Here is a 27,201-nt window from a genome sequence, read left to right on the forward strand (position 1 = left end):
TGGAGGTGCAGCTTGAGGTGGGCGGAGCATAGGTGAGAAGAAGTACAGGTTAGGGAAGCGGGGATGAGCTGGGCTGGTTTTGGGATGCAGTGGGGGAAGGGGAGATTTTGACACTTGTGAAATCCACATTGATACCATTGGGCTGCAGGGTTCCCAAGCGGAATATGAGTTGCTGTTCCTGCAACCTTCGGGTGGCATCATTATGGCACTGCAGGAGGCCCATGATGGACATGTCATCTAAGGAATGGGAGGTGGAGTTAAAATGGTTCGTGACTGGGAGGTGCAGTTGTTTATTGCGAACTGAGCGGAGGTGTTCTGCAAAGCAGTCCCCAACCCTCCACTTGGTTTCCCTAATATACAGGAGGCCACACCGTATGCAGTGGATACAGTATACCACATTGGCAGATGTGCAGGTGAACATCTGCTTGATATGGAAAGTTGCCTGGGATGGGAGTGAGGGAGGTGTGGGGGCAAGTGTAGCACTTCCTGCGGTTGCAGGGGAAGGTGCCGGGTGTGGTGGGGTTGGAGGGGAGTGTGGGGTGGACAAGGGAGTCACGGAGAGAGTGGTTTCTCCGGAAGGCAGACAAGGCTGGAGGCGGAACAATGTCTTTAGTGGTGGGGTCAGATTGTAGATGGCGGAAGTGTCAGAGGATGATGCGTTGTATCCGGAGGTTGGTGGGGTGGTATGTGAGGACTAGGGGGATTCTCTTTTGGCGGTTATTGCGGGGGCGGGGTTACAGGGATGACACGGTCGATTGCGTTCTCGACCACTGCGGGCGGGGGGTGCAGTTGCGGTCGTTGACAAACAAGGACATCTGGGATGTACGGGAGTGGAATGCCTTATCCCGGGGGCAGATGCAGTGGAGGCGAAGGAAGGGGATGGAATTTTTGCAGGAGGGTGGGTGGGAGGAGGTATATTTTAGGTAGCTGTGGGAGTCAGTGGGCTTGAAATGGATATCGGTTTCTACGTGGTTGCCTAAGATAGAGACAGAGGTCCAGGAAGGTGAGGGATGTGTTGAAGATGGTCCAGGTAAACTTGAGATTAGGGTGGAAGGTGTTGGTGAAGTGTTCGAGGTCCTCTTGGGAGCACAAAGGCGGCGCTGATACAGTCAATGTAACGGAGGAAGAGGTGGGGTTTAGGGCCAGTGTAGGTGCAGAAGAGGGACTGTTCCACGTAACCTACAAAGAGGCAGGCACAGCTTGGGCCCATGCGGGTACCCATGGCCACTTTCTTTGTCTGTAGGAAGTGGGAGGAATCGAAAGAGAAGTTGTTGAGGGCGAGGGCGAGTTTGGCTAGGCAGACGAGGGTATTGGTGGAGTGGGACTGGTTGAGTCTGCGGGACAGGAAGAAGCGGAGGGCGTTTAGACCATCTGTTTTGAAAATGAGGTGCTGGAGGCCAGGGAAGTGGATTTGAAAATGAGGTGTTGGGTTCCTCTCACCTATCCCCTCCTCCCACCTCAAGCCGCACCTCCATTTCCTACCTATTAACCTCATCCAGCTTCCATGACCTGTCCGTCCTCCCCGGACTGACCTATCCCCTCCATACCTCCCCACCTATACTCTCCTCTCCACCTATCTCCTCCTCTATCCATCTTCAATCCACCTCCCTCTCTCTCCCTATTTATTTCAGAATCCTCTCCCCATCCCCCTTTTCTGATGAAAGGTGGGGGCCCCAAACGTCAGCTTTTGTGCTCCTAAGATGCTGCTTGGCCTGCTGTGGTCATCCAGCTCCACACTTTGTTATCATGGATGGAAGGTTGGCTTCTGTGATGGTGTAGGCTATGCACAGTCAGTGTACAGGGAGTACAGTAGGGGGCTGAAGGTGCATCCTTGGGGGGACTCCAGTGTTGAATTATTGTAGAGGAGGTGCAGTTACCTATCCTCACTGATGGGACTGCGAAATTCAGAACAGATCTGCCACGATCTTATTGATCCATATGGTTCTGGGGCCAAATGAACATGTTTGTTCCTAGTTCGTATGTTTATAAGCTTCAGGTGTTACTCAAAAGCATACTAATATCATTGCAAAATCTTAATAGAAAGATTACTAAAATTTAATCTTTAGACTTAATCCTCAAGATGTATTGAAAACGTCCAAGATACAATCCCCAAGATAGAAATCCCACTGAAATTTTGAATATATACACCTCTGGGTTTCTAAGACATGCAATGCATAACATATGGCTCAAGGAATCGAGCTGTTCTCCTTTGAAAATTCTGAATGCAAAGAGAATAGCAAAGCAATCAGGTAAAAGGAGAAATCGAGACAGGTGTGCCTGTAAATCCCAATAATCCTCTACAAACTTTCAGTCTTAACTTGCACTCCCAAGGACTCATCAGCTGTTGGTAGAGATAGATGGTCTATAAATACCACTCACCAGCTGGTGGATCATATGCTAGGCACATGGTACAAACTTTTCCAGAGGAAGCAAGCCCTGATTGGTGCGCACCAGTGACCTTACTGATTTCTACAGGAACTAACTACCAGGATATCCAATTAAAGGAGGAAGGGTGTAGGAGAGGGGACCTAATTGAGGTATACAAGATAATGAGAGGCATAGATAGAGTTGATAGCCAGAGACTATTTCCCAGGGCAGAAAAGGCTAACACGAGGGGTCATAGTTTTAAGCTGGTTGTAGGAAAGTATAGAGGGGATGTCAGAGGCGAATTCTTTACACAGAGTTGTGAGAGCATGGAATGCGTTGCCAGCAGCAGTTGTGGAAGCAAGGTCATTGGGGTCATTTAAGAGACTGCTGGACATGCATATGGTCACAGAAATTTGAGGGTGCGTACATGAGGATCAATGGTCGGCACAACATCGTGGGCGGAAGGGCCTGTTCTGTGCTGTACTGTTCTATGTTCTATGTTCTAAACTTGCCATTTCAGCAATTTGGTGTAAATTTACAGAATGAGGTGACTTTTCTCCTTACAGTACCACAGAGATTGAGCAGATGTACAAAAGGAAAAGATGAATTACAGAGCAACTAATAAAAATGTTTGAATGCTCACCAAATCTCAAACTCTTCCGTTTTTAGAAACTGTGAGAAAAGAAACTCAAGCAATTATAAATGTAAATGTGATTTATGTATCAGCTCAAACAGACTTAACTTGAACACTGCAGTTATAAACTACCAACAGTTTACTGCAATCAATTCTTTGGATCTTAATTTTAGGATCAATATAAATGGAACAAATACAGTGCTAAAATATATAGATATTAGACATATGTACAAGACCTTCTTCCAATCACAGACTAGTCAATGTGCAGAAGATGGACCAACAATAAATAGAACAGAGGCCACCACATTCCTGCCCTTACAAGCACAACCTACACAAGCATGCTTGCTTAACTCATCAAAAGCAACTTAATGAGACCTCAGTCAATGACTATACAGAGACACTTCTCTGCCACGTGTAAAATGACTTTCAGGGCTCTTGTGGAACAGTGGTAACGTCCCTACCTCTTGAGCAGCAGATCTAGGATTGCGCTCCGGAGGTATGCACAAACAGTTCTTAACAGAGTGATAAAGAAATATCTAAAATAAACCTCTCTCTCAAATGTTACCTACAAAAGGTACTATGGCAGTTTTACAGCTCCTGAAATAAATATTCCTCATCATTACCAGATCAAGTAAGCAGCATAATGTACTGCAATATCTACAGTTCTCTCAGATGTGAAGGAGCTCAAACTGATCACAAAGATTGTGGAAGTTTTTTTTCTATTTTTTTTTTGCTGAGTCCAAAATAATTTTTGCAGAATTAACCTGCACATCAGTGCAGATTCTATTCATGCAGGTATGCAATACAAAACACCAGTTTGGTAAATCCTAATCTGACAAAGCATGTGTGATGTAGGAAGTGGAAGTTTCACAAACGGCAGTAGCACTCCTTAGGCTGTAGTTAGAGGTAGAACACAGGTGGAGGTTTTACTCTGCCTCTGCCTATACTTAAATTGGAAACAGCACAGGCTCTGCTTGCTGCCAACAGTGGGTGTGGGACTGGGTTCAGGATGACCATCAGTTCTCAAAATTACCTTTCTTTATTTCCAGCTACACTGCGGTTCTGCCAATGTATAAAAATCTGTATCCACGATCTTTATAGATGTGGAAGACATCACCATTTACACTTGGGTTAATTAAGGACACTTGCAAATCAAATTTAGACCAACTCTTCCAAAATACGCTTGATTAATAATCTGGCATGTGCTGTTCACCCAAATACAGTTCCTCCAATGGAGGCCAAAATCTAAAAATCATTTTTAGAAGTGTAAGTTATATTCTATCTTTAGACAGCTGTAGCCCTTTCCAAGAAAGTTAGAACAAGTATAGAAATTAATGTTTTTCCAACTGCCACTGGACAACGTTTTTAAATCTTGCAGAATCAAGACCGCCCAATTACAGGTTTACTTTGAATTCTGTGAAGCTGACAGCACATACATAGTTTGACATTTTGAAGTTGTTATCCACTGTCAATCAAATCAAAAACACATTCATCCTACTTAAAACTCAGACACAGTCCACTCATCATACATTTGGTCAGAAATTCTCAACAAGTGACAAGCATTCACATCTGTCAAATGCTGCAAGGACTTTCTAAATTAAGACTGACTTAAGATTAGGTAACAAAATTTGGCTTTTCAACTGAGTTAACTTTTGCTAATACAAAAAGGGAGAAACTCACTTTTCCTAATTTGGAGAGAGGGAAAAACTGAGGAAATCCCTGTGTCATTCATAAAGTTACTAATATTCTGGACTCTTGTGAAGCATGAGGAATCCTGCAAGGATCAGCCTCCCCAGTGCATTCAATTTATGATCCATTCCATTTTAAAGCACTTTTATACAGGACCAGGATGGAATGTTTTAAAACTTTGAGTGACCGTAATTCAGTTACGTTTAGTTCAGCGATGGAAAGGGATAGGAACATGCCACAGGGCAAGAGTTACAGATGGGGGAAGGGCAATTATAGTGCAGCTAGACAAGACTTAGGAGGCATAGAATGGATTAGCAAAATGCAGAGGATGGGGACAATCGAAATGTAGAGCTGGTTTAAGGAACAGATATTGCATGTCCTTGATAGGTATGTCCCTGTCGGGCAGGGAGGAAGTGATAAGGTAAGGGAACGGTGGTTTACTAAAGAAATTGTATCTCTTGTTAAGCGGAAGAGGGAGGCTTATGCGACGTTGAGATGAGATGGTTCAGATGAGGCGATGGAGAGTTACAGATTAGCTAGGAAGGATTTAAAGAGAGAGTTAAGAAGAGCAAGGAGAGGACATGAGCAGACATTAGCAGGTAGAATAAAGGAGAACCCTAAAGCTTTCTATAGGTATGTGAGGAATAAGAGGATGACTAGGGTAGGAACAGGGCCAGTCAAAGACGGAAGTGGGAAGTTGTGTGTGGACCCTGTGGAAATCGGAGAGGTGCTAAATGAATATTTCTCATCTGTTTTCACTCAGGAAAAGGAGAATATTGTAGAGGAGAAGACTGAGTTATGGGCTACTAGAATTGAAAGGATTGAAATTAGTAAGGAGGTGTTATCAATTCTAGAAGGTGTGAAGGCAGATAAATCCCCTGGGCCGGATGGGATTTTTCTGAGGATTCTCTGGGACGCTAGGGAGGAAATGGCAGAGCCTTTAGCCTTGATCTTGGAGTCATCATTTTCTACTGGTTTAGTACCAGAGGACTGGAGGATTGCAAATGTTGTGCTCTTGTTCAAGAAGGGCAGTAGAGATGACCCAGGTAATTATAGACCTGTAAGCCTTAGGTCTGTTGTAGGAAAACTTTGCAAAGGATTATAAAAGATAGGATTTATAATCATCTATCAAGCAACAATTTGATTGGAGATAGTCAGTCAACATGGATTTGTCAAGTGCAGGTCGTGTCTCACAAACCTCACTGAATTTTTTTGAGAAGGTGACCAAGCATGTGGATGAGGGTAGGGCAATTGATATGGTGTACATGGACTTCAGTAAAGCCTTTGATAAGGTTCCACATGGTAGGCTATTGGAGAAAACGCGGAGGCATGGAATGGAGGGAGATTTAGCAGTTTGGATTAGAAACGGGCTTTCTGTAAGAAGGCAATGAGTGGTGGCCGATGGAAAATATTCAGCCTGGAGTCCGGTTACTACTGGTGTGCCTCAAGGATCTGTTTTGGGACCACTGCTGTATAGATTTATAAATGACTTGGACGCAGGCATAGGTGGATGGGTCAGTAAGTTTGCAGATGACACTAAAGTCGGTTGAGTAGTGGTCAGTGTGGAAGACTGTTGCAGGGAGACTTGGATAAACTGCAGCATTGGGCTGAAAGGTGGCAAATGGAGTTCAATGCAGATAATTGTGAACTGATTCACTTTGGGAAGAACAGGAAGGCAGAATACTGGGTCAATGGAAAGATTCTTGTTAGTGTGGATGTGCAGAGGGATTTTGGTGTCCATGTACATAGATCCCTGAAAGTTGCCACCCAGGATGATGGTGCTGTTAAGAAGGCTTATGGTGTGTTAAGTTTTATTGATAGAGGGATTGAGTTCCGGAGCCATGATGTCATGCTACAACTGCACAAAAACGCTAACGTGGCCTCACTTGGAATATTGCGTACAGTTCTGGTCGCCCCATTACAGGAAGGATGTGGAATCATTGGAAAAGGTGCAGAAGAGATTTACCAGGATGTTGCCTGGTCTGGAGCGAAGGTTTTATGAAGAAGGGCAAAAGGACTTAGGTCTGTTCTCATTGAAGAGAAGGAGGCTAAGAGGGGATTTAATAGAGACATACAAGATGATCAGAGGATTAGTTAGGGTGACAGTGAGAGTCTTTTTCCGAGGATGATGACGTCGGCTTGTACAAGGGGGCATAGCTGCAAATTGAGGGGTGGTAGATTTAAGACGGATGTCAGAGGCAGGTTCTTTACTCAGAGTGGTAAGGGTATGGAACACCGTGCCTGCCAATGTAGTTAACTCAGCCACATTAGGGGCATTTACACAGTCCTTGGATAAGCATATGGATAATGATGGGATAGTGTCGGGGGATGGACTTGGATTAGTTCACAAGTCGGCACAACATCGAGGGCCGAAGGGCCTGTTCTGCGCTGTATTGTTCTATGTTCTAAAATTGTTCAAGATGTCATATTGCGGCTGTATAGGACATTCGTTAGGCCCCTTTTGGAATACATGTTCCATTCTAGCATCCCTGCTATAGAAGGATGTTGTGAAACTTGAAAGGGTTCAGAAAAGACATACAAGGACGTTGCTAGGGTGGAGGGTTTTAGCTATAGGCAGAGGCTGAATAAGGTGGGACTATTTTCCCTGAAGCACTGCAAGTTGAGGGGTAACCTTCTAGAAATTTAACAAAATCATGAGGGGCACGAATAGGGTGAATAGCCAAGGGGAGCCCAAAACCAGAGGTGGAAGATTTAAAAGGGACCTCTGGGGTAACTTTTCCACACAGAGGGCGGTACATGTATGGGCTGAGCTATCAAATGAAATGGAGGAGGCTGGTACAATTACAACATGAGTACATGCATAGGGTTTAGAGGGATATGGATCAAATGCTCGCAAATGGGGTTAGATTTATTTAGGGCATATCTGGTCAGCATGGGTGAGTTGGACCAAAGGTTCTATTCCCATACTGTACAGCTCTATGACTCTAAATCGGATGTGGGAAGAGTAATTTCATCAGCTATGAGACTAGTAAGTGGACCTTGCGGTCCTCCTCTTCAATAACACCACATTTGGGAAAAAGGTAACATAACCAATTGGTCGCACATGTGAAAGAGTGGTTAATTATTCAATGGTTTTGCTTATGAAAACACTACAAGGCAAACAAAAACTGTAAATCCACCTTTTAACAAATGCACTGCAACTCACAATGCAGCACATTATTTCTGGAAGCTTGCATACTCTTCAACCAAGAAAGAAATGGCTGGAAGGAAAGGATGCAGGATCAGTCACTAATTTTAAGTCTGAGACAGATACATTTTTGCTAAGTAAGGATGTTAAGGGATATGGGCTAAAGGCAGGAATATGGAATTAGGCCATGGATCAGCCATGATCTCACTGAATGGTGGAATAGGCTCAAGGGACTGAATGGCTTCTTCTACGTTCTTAAGTAACAGATTTACTTCTTTAATATAAATGGAATCAATGGCCAACATTTGCTATTTAAAGTTCCAAAACTCCAGGAATCTATAATAAAAAGTTCTGCATTCTGCTGCTATTCGTCATAGAATCTTCAATTTGGAAACAGAATTTCATAGATAAATGAAGTTTGTAAAAAGACATTACAACCACTAGTGTAACAAAAGCAAATATTTATATAGCATCTTTAATACTGTTAAGTAATCCCAGGGCGTTTCACAGGAGCATTATTGAATGAAGCATGATGCTGAACAGTGTAGGCAGACATTAGGATAAAAGTTGGTCAAATAGGCAGGTTTTAAGAAGTATCTTTAAAAAGAGGAGAATGCTGGAGAGGCATTAAAACTTTCCAAATATGCACAGAACTTCACACTTCTGAATACTCAGTGTTCTAAACATATGGAAATTCTAATTGTCGAGTGCAACATCACAAGAGGATTCAGGCTCGAAGTCAGCTTGGTGACATGCTATTGCTCACCAGCTCATTACAATAGCAGTTTTAGTTTTTGTAAGCTGCAACCAAAGTGAAAATATACACGTGAAAAATGGGCACTCTAACCCCACAGCTTTAATACTAGAAACAAGCCAGCACTGCGGAGTATCATTCTGTTGATTCTATAATCACAAACCAAAAGAAAATCCCTTGCCCAGGAGGAGCCTAATACATTAAAAAGGTTACAATTCAGCAGGGGTTTAGAACTGTACCAGCTGTTGCATGGTCTGTGCATGGCAACTGATTGTTCTTCACATGATATATGGAGCTCCAGCTTGTAACAACTGCTTGTTACAGGTATTATAAAGTTTTACTCTTTGCACCACTACAATCATACCATGCAAACATAATACCAGCAAGAAACCTTGTTACATTTGGGCAAATATTAAAGTTTCAAAGTTAGCTGCATGTTTTTGATTTGGTAGTTTACAATTTTGCATGTTTCATATCATTTAATTATTTCTCCTTTCACTTTCTTCTAAAGGAAATTTGTTTTTCAGTATTGCCATCCATCTATTTCTTCCAGTCATTACAGTCTTGTCACAAGGTCAATAATCATAGGATCACCCTGTCTTTGAGATTTGGCTTAGAACAGAATGCACCGTCAACATTTGATCCTCCTGACCCCAGTGGGGAGCTGAAATCTTAATGCTCTTTAACGATCACAATGCAACACAAAATGCCGAGATTTCAGTCATTGACTGAAGCTAATTGTCAGCCTATCTTCTTGGCAACAATTTTGCGAACAAAATTAATGGAACTGGTTACTGAAGATCAAATTTGATTTTATTCATTCACAGATTACATGCATTGCTGGAAAGACTAGCATTTCTTGCCCAACCCTAATTGCCCAGAGGGTAATTAAGAGTCAACCATATTGCTGTGGGTCCCATGTCTCTCAGCAAGACATATCTGGAACAACCAAATTGATACTAACCATTAAGTGAAAGCCCAGGTCAATATTAACACACAAAAAAGTTGCACTTACTATTGTTTGTCAACGACCCAAGAGGCTGTCCATTTGCCTTACAGAACACCAGCACAATCAGGCTGGTAAGCCAAACTGTACATGGTGTTTATAACTCTCAGAAGTCTCTCCTCCTATTCCACCTGTGTCATCTCAACATTCTATTCCTCAATTCCTAGTCCAACATCTAACATCTCAGCCTTTTAACTCACTGCAGTAACGTGTTCCATTGAACACTTTCTCACAAATCACATTCCTTTTGAACAGTTTATTTTTAAATGGAAAGAGCTTTATGATTGAGTTATACATTTGGGTTATGGTTCAAAACAAAACAAGCCTGTGCCAGTTTAAGAGGGCAATAGATTGAACAATGCTTATCAAAGGCAAAGCCAGTTATGGGTAATTTCATTATTTCCATTTTATTCCAAACTGACAGAAGGATCTATTTGCTCATCTCAACCCCAACAGCTATTGATTTAAGCAATTCTTCGTCTTTCCCAGTTGGCCAAATAATATTCATACCTACTGTGATAACAATGCTCCGATGCACATATGCACAGCCTGTGCAATCTGCAAAGGATATAAATTTCAGAGTGAGGCAGTCTTTCTGGTTGATAAACCTGCTGGTGATTACCTGAACAGGAAAAAAAGGTAGATATATTAATGCCGCACTTCCTGGAGTGGGAATCAACAGAAGAAAGACAAACTGACACATCCATGGGTCAGGTTTTCAACAAAACAACAAAGTCAAAGTCAAAATGCCAGATCCAAAAACTGCAAACATAGCCAGTTTTTGTATGCAGAATGGCAACTGTAAAAGCAACCAAGACCACAAAAAAAGGGGGAAGGGCTCTGGCTCATGATTTTCCTTAGGTTTTCAAGAAACACAGTAACATGGTACAAAGCAAGTACTTTTGCTGTTACTCTGTACGTTCAAATCTCTTACAGGCTTAACTTCCCAAATGTTTCACTGACACTTTCTCAAGACATGCAATGACATTACCTGCGAAAGAGCCCCTGGTAAAACTCCCTTGACCAACTGTACAAATTTAAAAAGGCAGTTCAGGCACACTGCAAATTCCAAGACACTTGGCACTTAGAAGGAAGCAGAATACTGTATCGGAGACACCCAGCATCTGGAAAACCCTCTTTACAATAATGTGCCAAATCTTAAAAGTGAAACTAATTGGGCAGGAGTCTTTGAATGTTATTTGCAGATGATTCACAAAAATGTTCTGAACAACATATAACATCATAGCGGTCTTGAAGTCAGATGCTGAAATAGCATCAATTGCACGATTTTAAAAAATGAGAGTCGCGTCAACCCTCATATAAAATGACTCTCTCGACACATTAAACAGGTGCTCGAATTAAAGGGCATTATGGTGTAATTTGTAAAATTGAAGAATCAAGGACCTACATCCACGATTAGAAAAGTGTGGGATGAGGTAAGTAGCAAATTATTGACTAACCTTGTAAGTTGAATATTGCTGCAAGACAGTCTTTAAAATGAAAATGGCTACACTCCAGATAAAATTAAGTTTTGAGCTTTACTCATCGGTAGGATAACAAAATAAGTAGTAAATTGTTTTAGCTGTGAAGAACAGATCTGCCACACTCAACCCTCAGTACAAAGACAGGAAATTGAGATCACTTCCCAAACAAAACATCACAATTATGTTTACAGATCTATTAATCGTCTATAATAGTGAAACAAGCACTTGACAGATGCACTTTAAACAAACTGAGGTTGCAACTTCACTTTGTAAGTTCTTTTTCCCTGTAAGCATTTTGTAACACAGGGGCAAGATTACAATCACATATCACCAGCTTTCGGTCTAAGTGCGGCCCTCAGTTGGAGTTAGCCTGGAATTATTTTCCAAGCAACAGGTGGCAATCAGAATTAAGCTTTGAAATGTACCTATAATCATTATCTCCAGGCCTGACTATTGAAACACATTTGTAGCCAGCCTCCTTTTTTTAAATGTGGGGTCATCTAAAACTTTGATGCCTGTGTCCTAATGACAACAAATCTCACTCACTCCTGTTCATGTGTCCAACGGTGGTGCCCCATTAATCAATTTTAACATTCAACCTCATTTTCAAACATCTCTATGACTTCTCCATCTCTGCAACTTCATCCAGTCTTACTAACTCCAGATTTCAGCACTCCCCCAGTTCAGACCTCTTGAGCATCCCTAATTTTAATTGTCCCACAGTGTGGTGGTACGTTCAGCTATTTCCTTTCTTAAACCTCTTTTTTTTTAAAATCTCTATGAGAATCTTTGAAACCTCTCCTCAATCTTCATCAAGCATTATATCAGATCAGTGATACGGAGTGTCAAATTGTGTTTGATCATGTACCTCTGTGGAACTCAAGTCAGTAAACAAGCTATACATAGATGTTCCTGATTTACAGCATCTGCAGTTCTTATAGAATGTCATTATTTTTACAAAAAATCATCTCATTTTTCTTCCTTGAAAACAGATCCTCCAACAGATATAGGTCTAAACAGATCAAATTTATTTTTCACCACCCTACACATCGAGTTTTGCGAGTATCTTACTTTCAGTGTCAAGGAAATTCCAAACTTGACCAGCTCGACGGTATCCAAATGTCAACTGAAATATACAGACTACAGAACTGCCAAAAGAACAAAAATCCCCTGATTTGTTAGCAATCTACATTCTATTCCATCCTAAAATCTTCACAGTTTACCCAAGCCTTTTGTTCACACACTTGATCCTTTGCATCACACTGAAGCCTTCTCAGTTCACACACAAATAAGAAATGAAGTTACCAGTTTCCCAAAGGTGAAAATCTGCAATGCACAGCATATTTAGCTCACTACACTGGCTGTATTTGTCCCAAATATCTTGGTAATTCTCTTTTCCAATGTAAACCCTCATGCAAAAGGATGGTGTTTCACTTTTGAGCAGTGTTTGCAATTAACCACAAAAATTCAAATCTTAAATGGAACGAAGTATCTTCTAGTTCCCTACACAATCTTGATTTCCACTTTGACATGAGTACAAAAAAAGGGTACTCAAGTATTATTAGTTAAATACAAGGGAGATATTGTACCAAGCTACTTTTTTTTAAAATAAGGAGCTTACAGAGTGGTAATGTCACCAGACTGATAATGCAGAACCCCAGCATAATGTTCTGGCAACACAAGTTCAAATCCCATCATGGCAAATGGTGAAATATGATTGCAATAAAAATTTAGAACAAGAAGCTTGCCTAATATACTAATTATAAAACCCACCTGATTCACTGCTTTTCATTAGCAAAGGAAAACTGCCATCCTTCCCTTGTCACGACAACAAGTGTTTCCAAACCCACAATAATGTAGTTGATGTTTTACTACCAGTTGGGATAATATTTCCTGACCAAGCCAATGAATGAATAATAAAAAAAGGCAAGGACCCCCCCTGCTCTCGATGAGCAAATCATTCTCAATTGTATTTAAACAAAACAGAGGACGTAATCTCAGTACAAGGGGTTGCACATTTAAGACAAAAATAAACAGGAGTTTCTTCTCTCAGTCAGCAGTAGATCTGTAGAATTCTTTCCCGCAGGGGGCTGTAGAGGCTGAGTTGTTAAGTTTATTCAAGGTGGAGATTGATTAAAAACCTATTCTATCAGTAAGGGAGTCAAGGCACATAGACAAAAAGTGAGGAAAGTGGAGTTGAGAATTATCAGATCAGCCATGATTTCATTGAATTACAGAGTGGGCTCACTGGGCTGAATGACCTACTTCTGCTCCTATCTTTTATGGTCTATGGTCTTACAGCCACTTGGCAACATCAGCATCATTCAAAGATTAAGCATCAGCTCCTACATGTCTATTGATATCACTGATCTTAACCATTCCACTAGTTCGCTTGATTACTCTATGACCTGGGTGCTGTCAAGCGGTTTGCTGAAAATCCTGCCTTAGGTCAGTCACAACATAATGAGTCCTTGCAGTTTCCTTCACATTGGCCATCAAGGTTAACAGTCAAAACCCAGTTCTTAGAACTCATTAGGTCCACAACAGACAGAATTTGTTAAATGTGGTAAAGTAAGCAACCTTGCTATACCAATTAAATTTTACCTTTTGCCAAGCTAGCACGTGTAGATATCTAACAGTGACCTTCACAGTATGCAGCCGAGAGCAAATCAGCAATATTTTTAAAAATATAAATCAAAGCACTGCTGGTTCTGATCTGCAAGTGAGACTGATCATGGACAGAAATTAAAGGTGCAAGAAGACTCTTTGGGGAAAGTGCACCAAAGCCAAAACAAATTTTAAAAATATTATTGAAATTTACTCAGCAGGAATTTAGCAGCATTGATTAAAATAAATCAATTTCACCAATGAATTTTACATCAAAAGCTTTAAACTGATGAAAACATTTGATCATTAACAAAGTGTGAAGCTGGATGAACACAGCAGGCCAAGCAGCATCTCAGGAGCACAAAAGCTGACATTTCGGGCCTAGACCCTTCATCAGAGCCAGGTCTAGGCCCAAAACGTCAGCTTTTGTGCTCCTGAGATGCTGCCTGGCCTGCTGTGTTCATCCAGCTTCACACTTTATTATCATAGATTCTCCAGCATCTGCAGTTCCCATTATCTCTGATCATTAACAAAGCTACTCAAAAATAAGTCAAGTGGAATATTAAGCAGAGATAGTCGGAACTGCAGATACTAGCGAACCTGAGATAGGAATAAATAGGTCCTCCCTATTTCTTTCAGAACGCCCTTCCTCTCCCCCATTTCTGAAGAAGGGTCTAGGCCCAAAGCATCTGCCTTCCTGCTCCTCTGATGCTGCTTGGCCTGCTGTGTTCATCCAGCTCCACACCTCGTTATCTTGGAATTTTTAGCAATCACTCGACTTTTTTTTCGGGAGGGTTGGAAAGGGAGAAAGAGAGAGTGAGAGACTGGAAAGATGACACTCAGTTAAATCTCTGCATTTAAAAGCTTCTCCTGCTCAGCATTCTGCTTCTCTTCTGAATTCAGTATTACATGCCAGAGCACTATTGTTACTAACAACCTTCCAGTACATTTCCCAGGGACTAGGTTTATGCATAAACAATGCGTTAACCTATTCCTATAAATCCCTCCATAGCTTTGCCACCCTCGCTAAAGTCTCCTCTAGTCCTGCATTCCCCACTTCCTGAACTCTCTTCTGCACATTCTGGTCACTTGTGCATTATTCACCATATTTGCTGCAGCCAATAAATGGTGACTCAGTCTTCAGCACTAAACCAGTCAGAATCCTCAAGATCCATGCCCTCGGTCAATGGTATGTTCACCACTCCAAACTCTCACTTCCTGGCTTCTCAGTTTGCCAACTGCAAAACAGAGAATGTTTTCATATATGTGCCATATAAGTACACATTGTTGATGATGGGTTCAGTCTTTCAGCTGAACTTGATACAAACTTCAAACAAAATACTCCCTCGTGCTGACAGCCCCCAAAAAGTGATCCAGATCAATGGAGATCCAAAGTTGAATCCAGAGCATTTTCCTCCTTCAAGCCTGGATAGCACTATCCCAAGTAAAATTGCTCTAACACCATGGTACAGCTATGTCTAAACCAGTGTCATGCCGCAAGCATTTTGTCACTAGAGCATGATTATTTTGAATTTTTAAAAAATGTAGTCCAATCAATGGAATTTTCTCTCATGTCAGCTGTCTTCTGGAACTGGACCATATTTCTGCAGCTTTCATGTACCAAAGCCTAGCCAGAGATCAATAAACCTTTGTCTTCTTTAGTAGCACTGCTCTGCAATGACAAATCAATTAACAGAGGAAGCAGAGATAACTGTAACTGCAACACAGACTGGCAGAAAGCATGCAGTAAATTAAGTTATTCAACATAAAAATCGGAGTTGTTGCAAATGACTACAGTGAAACTGCTACTTTATATTAACATACTAGCATCTCTGAGCAGGCTAACAGAGATATCATAACCACTAGCAATAAGCTGCACAGGTCTATCAGCTTCTAAAAAGCAAAAGGTTTTCCTTTGTACCTGAATAGATTATCTCATATTCACTAATGTGGATAATGTTACTGGTTTAAATGAGGCCTAGATTTCCTTCATAATCCAAGTCCCTAAAGGTTAGCAAATATTTAGGGATAAAATGACTAAAGCATTTTTTTTTAAGAACTGGTTCACGTGAAGTCAAAATTACTGCATTCAATAACAAATGTAGCACATTTAAAAATGCAACATTGCTTTAACGAAAGCACAAACATGAAAGACCAACACATTGAGAATGTTGCCTTAATGTATACTTAGTTACAAATTATCAAATGCAGCTTGCGCAAAATACAATTAGAATGGCAACCACAGATATTCTTTGACTTTATTTTCTGCTGAAAGCTAAAACTCAGGAGCGAGCAGTAAGGTCAGAAGTTCAGCCATGCCTTTATTTCTTAAAATAAAAGCATTTAAAAGGTTCTCAATTCCTAAAGCACAGATGAAACAGCAGTTTCATTTAGGCAGTGAATGATTCCCCATTAGGCCAAGTGCTGGAAAATGTGATTAGAATAGTGAGGGGATCGACGCTTGACAAGTGTGGACGTGATGGGCTGAAGGGTCTTTTTCAGTGCTACAAATCTCTATGAGATCGAAACTTAGCACCTTATTCAACGTGTTGGTCACCAACTACAAAAATCTGTTAGACACAGTAAAGGAAAAATTTAAAATAGACTGCCATTTATAAAGACAGTTTTGAAAAGTTGACCATTGTGTTAATTTTCAAGCTACAACTTTTTCAAAAATGCAGAGTTAGAGTTATTATACATTTCTACAGTTTTACTTGATTATACTATTTTAACTTAGCTTTTTTTTAAAAAAAATTTTGATCACAAGAATGCAATGCAGCATAGATTCAAATGGTTCGTCATTAATCTGATCCATTCTTTTAATATCACTACATTATTTCCTGTGAGAAAGTAATCAAAAAGGAAAAGTCACCAAACTGGACAATTTTAATTGCTTACAAATTTCCAAGCTCTTTCACAACTGGTGACACGTACATGTTAAACGTTAGCCTGATTGTTCTATGTTTCATTGGATACATAGTTTAACATGATAAATTTACAGGACAATGGTGAAAAAGCAGAGATACTGGGTTAGAACAATACCTCTGACATATAGCTAGCACAGGAGCGACAGACAGTGTGATCTCACCTGAAATGCAAGATCCTAAACATTGTAATCATGTCAATTTTCCTTTTAAAAGAATGTTGCACAAAACACAGCACAACAGACAAAGCTATTTTTCTTGTGACTCAATAGATTATAATTGTGATAATTATTATAAACTTTTGTATAATGCATGCAGTTGGAATATGAAAACATTTAAATTCAATAGCAATGGAATTTTCCCCTGCCCCCAATCCCATAAATAATGTCAAAGAAAATCTCAGAAGGTTTGACTTGACTTTTCCAACACACTCTTAACTGATCGCTCACATTCAAAACTTCATGAACAGGTGGTTATCTAAAAACTTGCTGCCCCTATCCTGTCCTAAATCCTGTTCATCCATCACCCTGTGCTCACTGACCTGTCGATTCCCACTTGAGAGAACTCCAGAGTTTTTGGTCTGATTGCACAGTATCGTCAGTTAATGTTCAAGAATTAAAATTAGAGATACTCAAGAGACCAGAATTAGAGCTGTATAAACAGAGTTTTAAGGGGTTGCATAGTCGGAGATGGGGAAGGCCATGGAGGGATTTGAAAACCAGAATGAGAACCTTACCATCTTTGACAAAAATCATCCACGTGTATACCAGAATGCACATTTGAAATGGTGATGTTCATGCCAGCACTAGAGCACAAGGGTGAAACAGTGCAAATAGATGCATAGAGACCAGCTTGGAGAGGTTGGCGAAGGCAAACCTATGAACATCTAGATAAAAAAAATCTAGATCATAAAGAAAATATACTTTAAATATTTTCATCTTACAAACAAATGCACTAAACCATGTAAGTTCAGAACCAATTACCAGCAGGTTTTTTTCCTTTTAAACTTTATAGGCATTGATATAACCAAAGAGGAAAATATGTAGATGTGCAGCCCTATGGAAAAATGTAGTCTGGTTTTTAAAAAAATCTGTTCTCCATTGTTTGAGCTATTTCCTGTTTTGGCAGGGGGGGGGGGGGGGGGGGAGGAGAAGGTTTGCTCACACTTTCCCATAACACCTATCTCTCTCACACAAACAAATGTGCACTTCAACGTGTAGGAACAGCTTCTCAGACATAGCTGCTGAAACTGTACACTGATCCATGGCTCTATATACCAGCTGTTCTTCCCAGAAGAGTCCCCAGGCTCTAAGTACATAAACTGTAACGGAAAATAAAAGTGTCCAATACCAACTAAGTGTAAAAACATTGCAGGTGGATTCCTGGTCATATTAAGTATTGCTGCACTGGTTTAAGTTTCAAGCACTGTCAATACAGGTCTTACAGATGAATAATGATGGCTAGAAGTACCTTTAAAAAAGCGATGTGCACTCAAGGGTGACCAATGAAGTCAAATCACAAGTGATCAGGAAATCATTGGAGCTCAACTACTGTTACAAAATGGGCAGTTCTATGAAAGACGCAAACATCTTTTCAAAGGCATCAAGCCCACATTAAACCTGAGCTCTTCTTGTTACAGGCAGTAATCTCAGCCACACACTTGCTGACATTTTCCTAATTATAATGTTAATGGCAAAGGGAAACTTTTTAATGCAGCAAAATTGTTTAGAATTTAGCCTGAGAGCATGCAATGAAGGCAGATGGGATTGCAACTTTCCAAAAGAAAACTGAACAAGCACCAAAAAAAATGAGTGAACTTTCAGGCTACAGGGAAAGGGAAAGGGAAGGGGAAGGGGAGTAGGTTGACCTGTGTTATTCTTGCAGAAAGCCTGCACGTACACAAAGGATCAAAGGGGCCTCCCTGTGCAGTACTCAATGAAGCAGAAGTCAACAGCAAGAAGTAGTGCAATATATAGGAAGGGTGTTGAGAAACCTGAAAGGGTTCCGAAAAGATTTAAGGATGTAGCCAAGGTTGGAGGGTTTGAGCTCATACGTTGAGGCTGAATAGGCCACGACTATTTTCCCTGGAGTGTCAGAGGCCGAGGAGTGACCTCATAGATGTTTTAAAATCATAAGGGAGATGAATAGCTTAAATAGACAAAGTCTTTTCCCTGGGATGGGAGAGTCCAAAACTAGAGACATAGGTGTAAGATGAGAGGGGAAAGCTTTAAAAAAAGGGACCTCAGGGACAACTTGTTCATGCAGAGGGTGGTGTGCGTATATGGAACGAGCTGCCAGAGGAAGTGATGGAGACTGGTACAATTACAACATTTAAAAGGCATCTGGATGGGTACATGAATGGAAAGGGTTAAGTGGGATGTGGGTCAAATGCTGGCGAATGGGACTAGATTTATTTCAGATATCTGGTCGGCATGGATGAGGAGTTGGGCCAAAGGGCCTGTTTCCATGCTGTAGAGTTCTATGACCCAATGACTCTATTTGAACATATCAAAATTCCAATATCTTGTACAACTATCGTAATTAGCTAATACCATCAACTTTAGACCTTCTGGAATCCTGGTAAACAGCTCAGGTTTGATATTCTGGATATCAATGGAAGTCTATTTATGCGTTCCAATTCTGAAATTAAAGCCAATTGTAATACCCTGGAGAATAACACAGGTGGAGTTAAAGGCAGAGATAGTAGGAACTGCCAATGTTACAGAGATAGTAGGAACTTACCTTTACTGGCTCCAATTCCACCTCCTTGACCCGTCTGTCTCCTCTCCATCTACCTTCTCCTTTATCCATCTTATATCTGCCTCCCCCTTTCTCCCTATTATTTCAGAATCCCCGTTCCCGCCCCCATTTCAGAAGAAGGGTCTAGACCCAAAAATGTCAGCTTTCTTGCTCCTCTGATATTGCTCGGCCTGCTGGGTTCATCCAGCTCTACGCCTTGTTATCTCTGGAGTTAAAAGGCAAATGGTGACAAAGCCGGTAAGATAATTGAGAGTCAGACAGAAAGGCCAGCACAAATTAAATTCAATGTATAATCCTGAACAGATGGATCATTTCCACATATTACTCATAGAAAGTATTTATTTTTGAACTTCTGCAGCATTCCCACCACAATAAAAAGTATTTTTCAGGAGAAAACTAACAGCTTGGCATTTTTATGTTTTCTTAGAGTAAATTGTATGTTTTGCAAAACAATTAAAGTAAATTCTAATTTAATCTGCCAAAGGTCACCACCCAGGAAATAAGGTTGGCTCAAATAGCCTGTAATTGAGTCTATGACAGCCAACTACAGTATTCATTTCTGGCCATTAAATAAATCTCAATAAATCATTTAATATAGCGAGGGGAAAAAAAGCTTTGCGACTTGAGCTCCCACATCAGTTAAGATAAAAGCAAAGTTTCTTAGCTACTGAGTCCTTCAAGAAGTTAACTCCTGCACAGTGCATCTCTGCAGATTCCCCTACCCTCCCCTCTCTGCAGATTACATTTTGACTACAAAATTAAGAAGCACCAAGTCAGAGGATCTCAGCCAGATTGCGACTTCCATTCACCCAACATCCATCCAAAAGTACCTTTCAATGGGAAGCTCCTGAAGAACCACCATCTGCGCCTCCAACTGATTTTCCATCCCCACTCCCCAAAGCCTATTGCTAACCTCAGCCAATGTTTCTTAGCTCAAGAGACTGTCAACCAATTCTAGAACCTTCTGCACTACACAACATTGTGCCAACTCAACAAGCAGCACCCTATTAGGATCCAAGAACATTATGTACATGAAAATCAATGCCGTTATTGGTCCAATTACTCAGCAGGTCAAATGAGCACAGAGGGAAGCTAAAATGTAGAGAATACAGCATTTGTATCATTCTATTGAGACATTAGTTAACAGATTCAATTTCCTGCGAAATGCATCATAATATTGAAACCCTTGGTATATGTTCATTGATAGTATATAAAAAGCTTCAGTTTTTTCTCCCCCCCCCCGCCACAGAGAACATAATGTCATCAATTGTTCTATGATTCAAATGTTTTCATCTTCCTCTTCATAATACCTAGCATCTAAAAACCAAATAGTGTTTTTTTTTGGATATATTGCAGCACTGCAAATGATTTGTCAAAGGAAATTACACTCCGTGAAGGTTGGACAGTATTTGTAGCTAATTGAACGATCCCAACAGATGTTATTACTGGACAAGTCAGGTCCCAAAGTGAAATCTAACTTGATAGATCATATTTTCTTTAATTCTGATACTAATAAGGTGGTCTCTCACAAACATTAGCACACAATGCTGCAGATTTAACAGCAAAACATCATTTGTCAAGCAAACTAAATCATCAAATTAAAAACATTTTGAAAATGAAGTGAAATGTCATGGATTTTAAAATGCTCCTTTAGAGGTCTAAATAAAAACACACCCCTGTAGAGTACCCAAAAGAACTCCAACACCTCAAGGGGTTTACATTAACTTCCAATCTAGAGGATCTGACAGCTTGGTCCTGGAGCTATGACACACCTCAGCTTAAATGTACTCAGTTTCAAATAACATCTTCAGAGCTTTATCCAAACACTTCTCATGTGGGACAACCACTATCTACTTACCTCTACTGAAATCTAGTATTAACAAATCTATTTTCGCTATTTCTCAGGAGCAACTTTACACATAGAAAGCTTCGAGAGAATTGCCCAGAACAAAGTAAAACTGAAAAGATCTGTCTCTATAAGCTATGGATGATTCCCCCTAAGCTTATAAAAAAAGTTCAGAAATGTTTAACTGAAATCTTGAGGCACAATTGTTCACCTTGCAAGGTCATAAAACCTCCCCCCATAGTAAACAGAAATCCATTAATTCTGAATGCTGGCCCTTATAAACTGTTTAAAGCAAAAATCACCATGGCTACAGAAACACTCAAATTACATTTCCTTCAGACACAACAATCCATATGTCACTACCTCAAGATCTCAAAATTCAAATTTAACAGAAATTACATTAAAAAGTATGTATAAATCTCAGTCTTCGTCACACCAAATTATTTTAAGAGTTAAGGGGGAGCCAGTGGATAGGGATTACTTAAGCTTTCAGAAGGCTTTTGATAAGGCCTCACAACAGAGATTAACATGTAATATTAAAGTGCATGGGACTGAGGGGATTGACAACCAGGAAACAGTAGGAATAAGTGTCTCTTTTCACAAGTGGCAGGCAGTGGCTAGTGCAGTACCACAGGCATCAGTGCTTGGATCCCAGCTATTCACAATATGCGTTAATAATTCAGATGAGGGAATTAAATGATATCTCTCAGTTTGCAGATAACACAAAGCCAGTTGATAGCGTGAGCTGTGAGAAGGATGCATATATTTTTATAATGTAATTTCAACAAATTTAATGAATGGAGAAACGCACAGCAAGTGAACAATAACGTGCATAAATGTCAGGCTACCCAATTTGGCAGCAAAAATAGGAAGGTGAAGTATTATCTAAATGATAATGACTGAGGATTGGGTAGGTGTGCGCATATGGTGGTAGACAACAAGATCTGGGTGTCCTTGTACACCAACTGACATATAGCAACAGTCTGGATCGATTAAGACTATGTTCTCCAGACTTTAGATGAATGAGGGACAATCTCAGAAACCTGTAAACTTCTAGAAGGACTAGACAGGGTAAGTGCAGGAATGAAGTTCCTGATGACTAGAGAGTCCAGAACCAAAGACCAAAGGTAGCAGTCTAAGCATGTGGGGTAGGCCATTTAGGGCTGAGGAGGTGAAATTTCTCTGCCCAATGGTGAACCTGTGGTATGTTCTGCCGTAGAAAGCAGTTGAGCCCAAAACAATGAATGTTTTCAAGAGGGAGTTAGGTATAGCTCTTAGGGTAAAAGGAATAAAAAGTTATGGGGAGAAAGCGGGAACAAGGTTATGAATTGGATGAAGAGCCGGCGATTACACAGAATAGCAGAGGAAGCTCAAAAGGACTGAATAGCCTATTCCTGTTCTTCCTTTCTATGTTTTCGTTGGCAGGTCTTACAGTTCAATGTGAGGTATTCACAGTTGGTGTGTTCCCTGATCCTTATTTATTAACCAGCTTTGATATATCTAGGCCTCTGTTCTTTCTGGCCAGAAACCTATGCTTCATCAACTTAGTCATCCAGAACTGTTGCCTATACCCATGCTGACACCAAGATCTGGTTACTTATCAGCTCTGTGACCCTACAGAGGCCGACAATCATCAGCACCTAATTTTCTGAAAAAGAAAGACACAGACAGTCTCGTCTTTGAATCCCCTCATGATCACATTCCTTCCTCTAGAACCACAATTCTGAGACCTCAACATTGGCCTTTCGAGCGTCACTAATTCTAAATGGCTCCACCACCAGCAGCCATGCTTTCAGCCACCTGGGCACGAAAGCTTCACTTAATTCCTCCAAGAAGTTGAAGCAATCGTTTTGTCTTCATCCCCAAAATCTCCACAGGTTACTCAGTATACCACATGCTGTTCAATTATGCTGCTAATGAATCACTATGGGATATTTTAGGATGTTAAAGTTGCCTTCAGATAGTATGGCTGCTTACAGAGTGATTAACTACTTGGCCACAGCCAACATTTGAAATTGAAAATATATGCAAACCAATTAACTATCAAAATCAACTAGCAAATTTGCAAGCAAGATTACCAAGCTGCAAACTAGAGTCCACGTCACAAGAAGTGAGGGAAAATATAAATTGTATTTAACATCATTCACAAAAAAAATTTACCTTGCAGTATATCAAGACACTTCAGCACAGGAAACAAATAACACCTAATACTACAGTTCTTAGCTTGCAAACTGCACTGCATGGAAGCCCAGAACAGAAATTAAATAAAATAGAACACAAAATTAAATCTACTTAAAATTATCAACAAAACACACAAGGGTTTTTCTAGTATATGTGCCCTATCCCCAACAATGCATCACGTGCTGATTATTTGCACCAGTCTGCACCATATGCAGTCAAATCTGACCATGAGTGCAGACTGGGCTAGATGCCAAGATGCCATCTTTTCATTCTGCACTTGTGACAATGATTCCCCTATATAAACAAAACAAAATGTACTTTGCCACATCTGTGTGTTTTAAAAAGTTGCCACTTTAGATAAAATCTTCTTGATATTAGATAAACTCCATGAGGGTTGGGAAAGAAAAAAAAAAATCTGGAAAAGACCGCACAGAATAAAAGAGAGGTGGATGGACTACACGTATCCCTCCAAAACCTCATCCAAAAACCGCCAGAAGCCAGTCATCTTAAAACATACTTAGAATCTAAGGTTCACTCAAATTGAATCATAAGTGCTCAATGCTGAACACACAAAAATAAATCAAAAAGTTATCCAAGGCAGTTTTAGACCAGCAAACAACTGAAAGACCAATGTGCACTGTCTGAAATGCCAGTCTCAGGCAGACCTTGGGTGCAATCTTGCTCCATTAAAATACACAGTCTCAACATTAAATATTATCTGAACGGCACAAAGAAAAATAAGCACTTCACAAAGCATGTTTTGCTAGGTGTAATTTCAATAAAATATGTTAATTTTACTTTAAAGACTGGCCAGTTTTAAACTTTGTTACCATAAAGCAGGAGAATGCGCACAAACTGTAAACAAACTTGCGAAATACAAAAACTAAAACTATTTTCTGATCGCATATGAAACATAATTGAATGACACATTTCATTGACTATAAATACAACATGTAAAGCTACATTCAAATTATTTTTGCTTAACAACAATATGTGCATTCTTCTGACTTAAACAGTTGATAAAATAAAAATCATCCCTTTGCAGGCAACTCTAACATTGAACAAATACTCCAGTTACTTAATTTATTTCATCGCCTCACACAAGTTACACTTCATTTTCTGGCAGTTTTGTATGGTATTTTGAGTATCAAACATACGAAGTAATTAATAAAATCTGTTATATCCGGACAATTTCACATTTTCCACAGATGTGTCTGGATACCAAAACATCTCAAAAGGATGTTTTACATACAGCTAACATACATTCTAAACAAAAAACATACCAACTCTAAGCTGCAACAAGATTTGCACGTCACTATCCTTAAAGAAAAGGTGGCTTGTGTTATTCTGCCTCTGTATATTAAATCAAGATAATGCCTTGTGAAATCTGTGTAGCGGTGGAAATCTGCAGTGATGTACAGAGAGAGACTGACGCAGTGGTGCTGAAGTGCAGGGAGATGAGACGGTGGAGGGAGGTAGGGAGGAGAAGATTGTTAGTGCAAGGATCTACTTGCAGGTTGCACTTACTGGTAGAGCTGCCCTGCATCTGAATGATGCATTTAGAATCCTTGCCGCTTTCTCTGGAGTTGAAGGGTCTGACCCGCACCGCAACTTTGACAGATGCTCCAGACATCTTGCTTTTTGTGTTGCTTTCTCACTTTACAGAAACAATCCCTGTATCAAAGATGAAGGGAAATTTAATTCACAGAAGCTGTCCCTTAGACAGATAGGCAGACATACACACAGTTGCTGCGTAGCTTCTCTGATGTTTTGCTGACTTTACCAGTTGTTCCATCTCTTAACATGGCTGCCAGCTCAGGAGCTGCAGTCAGACTCATGGATATTCCAAAAGGATTGCCAAAGGGAATGAAAATAATACAAAACTAAACCTTCACAAATCCATTTCCTTCTCAGACACAAGTATAGGCGGATCATGTACATAACATTCAACATTCCTTCAGTCAGATCATTTAAAAAAAAGATAAACGCTGTATTGCAAACACGTAATAGCAACTGGCTGTGTCTTTGGGGGTGGGGGGGGGGGGGGGGGGGGAAAGAGAGCCCTTTATCTGCAATGAGACAAATCAAATCATTTACATCCCTGGCAGCTTCCTAATACAGGAACAAAAACACACCAAAAATAAAACACAAAAATAACAAAATGGCTAGATTCAAACTTCGAAGGAAACACATTCAATATCAATAGGTGCATAAAACTTCTGCCTCTGAAGTTATTGAAATAAAAAAATATAACCCCAGGATGGATCCAGGCCATTTACAAGTCAGAATTTGGTGCGTGGCCAGGCTGAATGGGGAACAGTTTGTGGAAGGAAGGATGGACAATGCAATCCCACAGTGAAACAGCGAAACATACAAGCAGGGGTATTGAAATGGAGGTGGGGGACAGGGGAGGTAGCTGGCTGATGTGGGGAAGTTTGGATTGAGTTGGGGGGTGGTGGATTATGTGGGGGGTGAGAGAGGTGGATAACAGAGGTCAAGATAAGAGTTGAACTATGGGAGGTGAATGCTGTGGCTGGGGGTTGGTGAGAGAAGTGGATGCTGCAGGCAGGGGGGGTAAGAAGTGGAGAGGTGGATGCTGAGAGTGTGGGGAAGATGAGAGAAGTGGATGCTGTGAGTGTGTCGGGGGTGAGTGAAGTGGATGCTGTGGGTGTGTCGGGGGGGGGGAAAGAGAGGTGGATGGTGTTGACAGGGTGGAGAAGGATGCTCTTGGGGTGTGTTGGATGGTCGGGGGTACGGGTGGATTGTGGGGGAGGAGGGCGGTAAGAGGTTGATGGTATGGGCCGGTTGGAGATCGATGTGGGGGGGGGGGGTGGTTTGAATGGTGTTGGGGACTCAATGGCGAAGAAGGGGGGGTCGGGGTGAATTGGATGGTTGTGGGTGACAGGGTATTTGCTATGGGGGGGGTGGGAAACACGGGGACAGGGACCGTTGTTGGGGTGGGGGACTGTGGAGGGTAGGGGTTAGAGGGATGTCGAGGAAGGTGGATAGAGACAGGAGGGAGGTGGATGAGTTTGCGGGGGTGAGGCGGGTGGAAGGTAGCTGAGCTGGGCCCCTCTAAAAGAGCCCGAGCCAGATTAAACACTTACCGTGCTGGGCGGTCGGAGTGCAGGTAGCTGTGGTGAGGGGGGAAAAGCGAGAGCGAGGGCCCGGATACAATGTTACCGCTGCCTGCGCGGGGATACAGTTGTAACCAATGTCTCCGAACTCATGCCCAGCACCAGCCGCGCCCGCCGCTACTTTGTATCGACTTCATCCCCGAGCATACACTGCGCCTCAAGAGCGCCCCGGCTACCTCAGCAAATTCCGCCCTTCGCAAATAAATACAACCATCAAAAAGTCCTAAAGCCTTGCCCCCTTCGACCTTGCCCCTTCTAAAAGAAAACAGCAGCAACTACCCCCAGGAGGAGCAAAGTACCAACAGCAGCCTCACTGTCAACCACCACCACCCCCCCCCGGGCAGAGCATTACATCACCTCCTCTGATAGACAGCACGTTAATCCTATCGGAATGTCAAATGTCGCTCCACCCACGTGGAGGCGGCCAATAGAATCATTCTGAAGGCGGGGCCTGTGCTCGCCGGTGACGTAACGATGCGGTTTCAGGCGGCACCATGCAGAGGCTGTACTGCCCCCTGGCCTCGGGAGGTCGTACAGCAGAGAGCCGCCTTCTTCCAGTGAGGCCTGAAGCTGTCAAATATCTAAGGGTCAAGAGTGAGCCCAAATCCTTCTCTTAGGGAAAGGAAGGAGAAGCAAGGACAGACAATGTAAGAAAAAGTCAAAT

At 41.2% G+C, this 27,201-nt stretch overlaps 1 protein-coding gene across 27 annotated transcripts in view; it reads right to left on the reverse strand.

The window, feature by feature from the left end:
- kif1b (kinesin family member 1B) overlaps window positions 1–26,882 on the reverse strand; it is a 215,086-nt gene extending 188,204 nt beyond the window's left edge. For 26 of the 27 annotated variants that reach the window (XM_048561058.2, XM_048561044.2, XM_048561066.2 and 23 more), the window contains exons 1-2: window positions 26,508–26,882; window positions 24,928–25,074 (exon numbers count right to left, since the gene is read on the reverse strand). In XM_048561058.2, the coding sequence (XP_048417015.1) occupies window positions 24,928–25,033 (106 nt within the window). In that variant the 5' untranslated portion in view covers window positions 25,034–25,074; window positions 26,508–26,882. Of the gene's footprint in view, window positions 1–24,683; window positions 24,775–24,927; window positions 25,075–26,507 lie in introns of those variants that run through there. The other variant, XM_059638094.1, reaches the window with a different exon arrangement.
- Between the last annotated feature and the right edge of the window lie 319 nt (window positions 26,883–27,201).

This window comes from Stegostoma tigrinum, chromosome 28 (genome assembly GCF_030684315.1).
Source record: "Stegostoma tigrinum isolate sSteTig4 chromosome 28, sSteTig4.hap1, whole genome shotgun sequence".
NCBI lineage: Eukaryota > Metazoa > Chordata > Chondrichthyes > Orectolobiformes > Stegostomatidae > Stegostoma > Stegostoma tigrinum.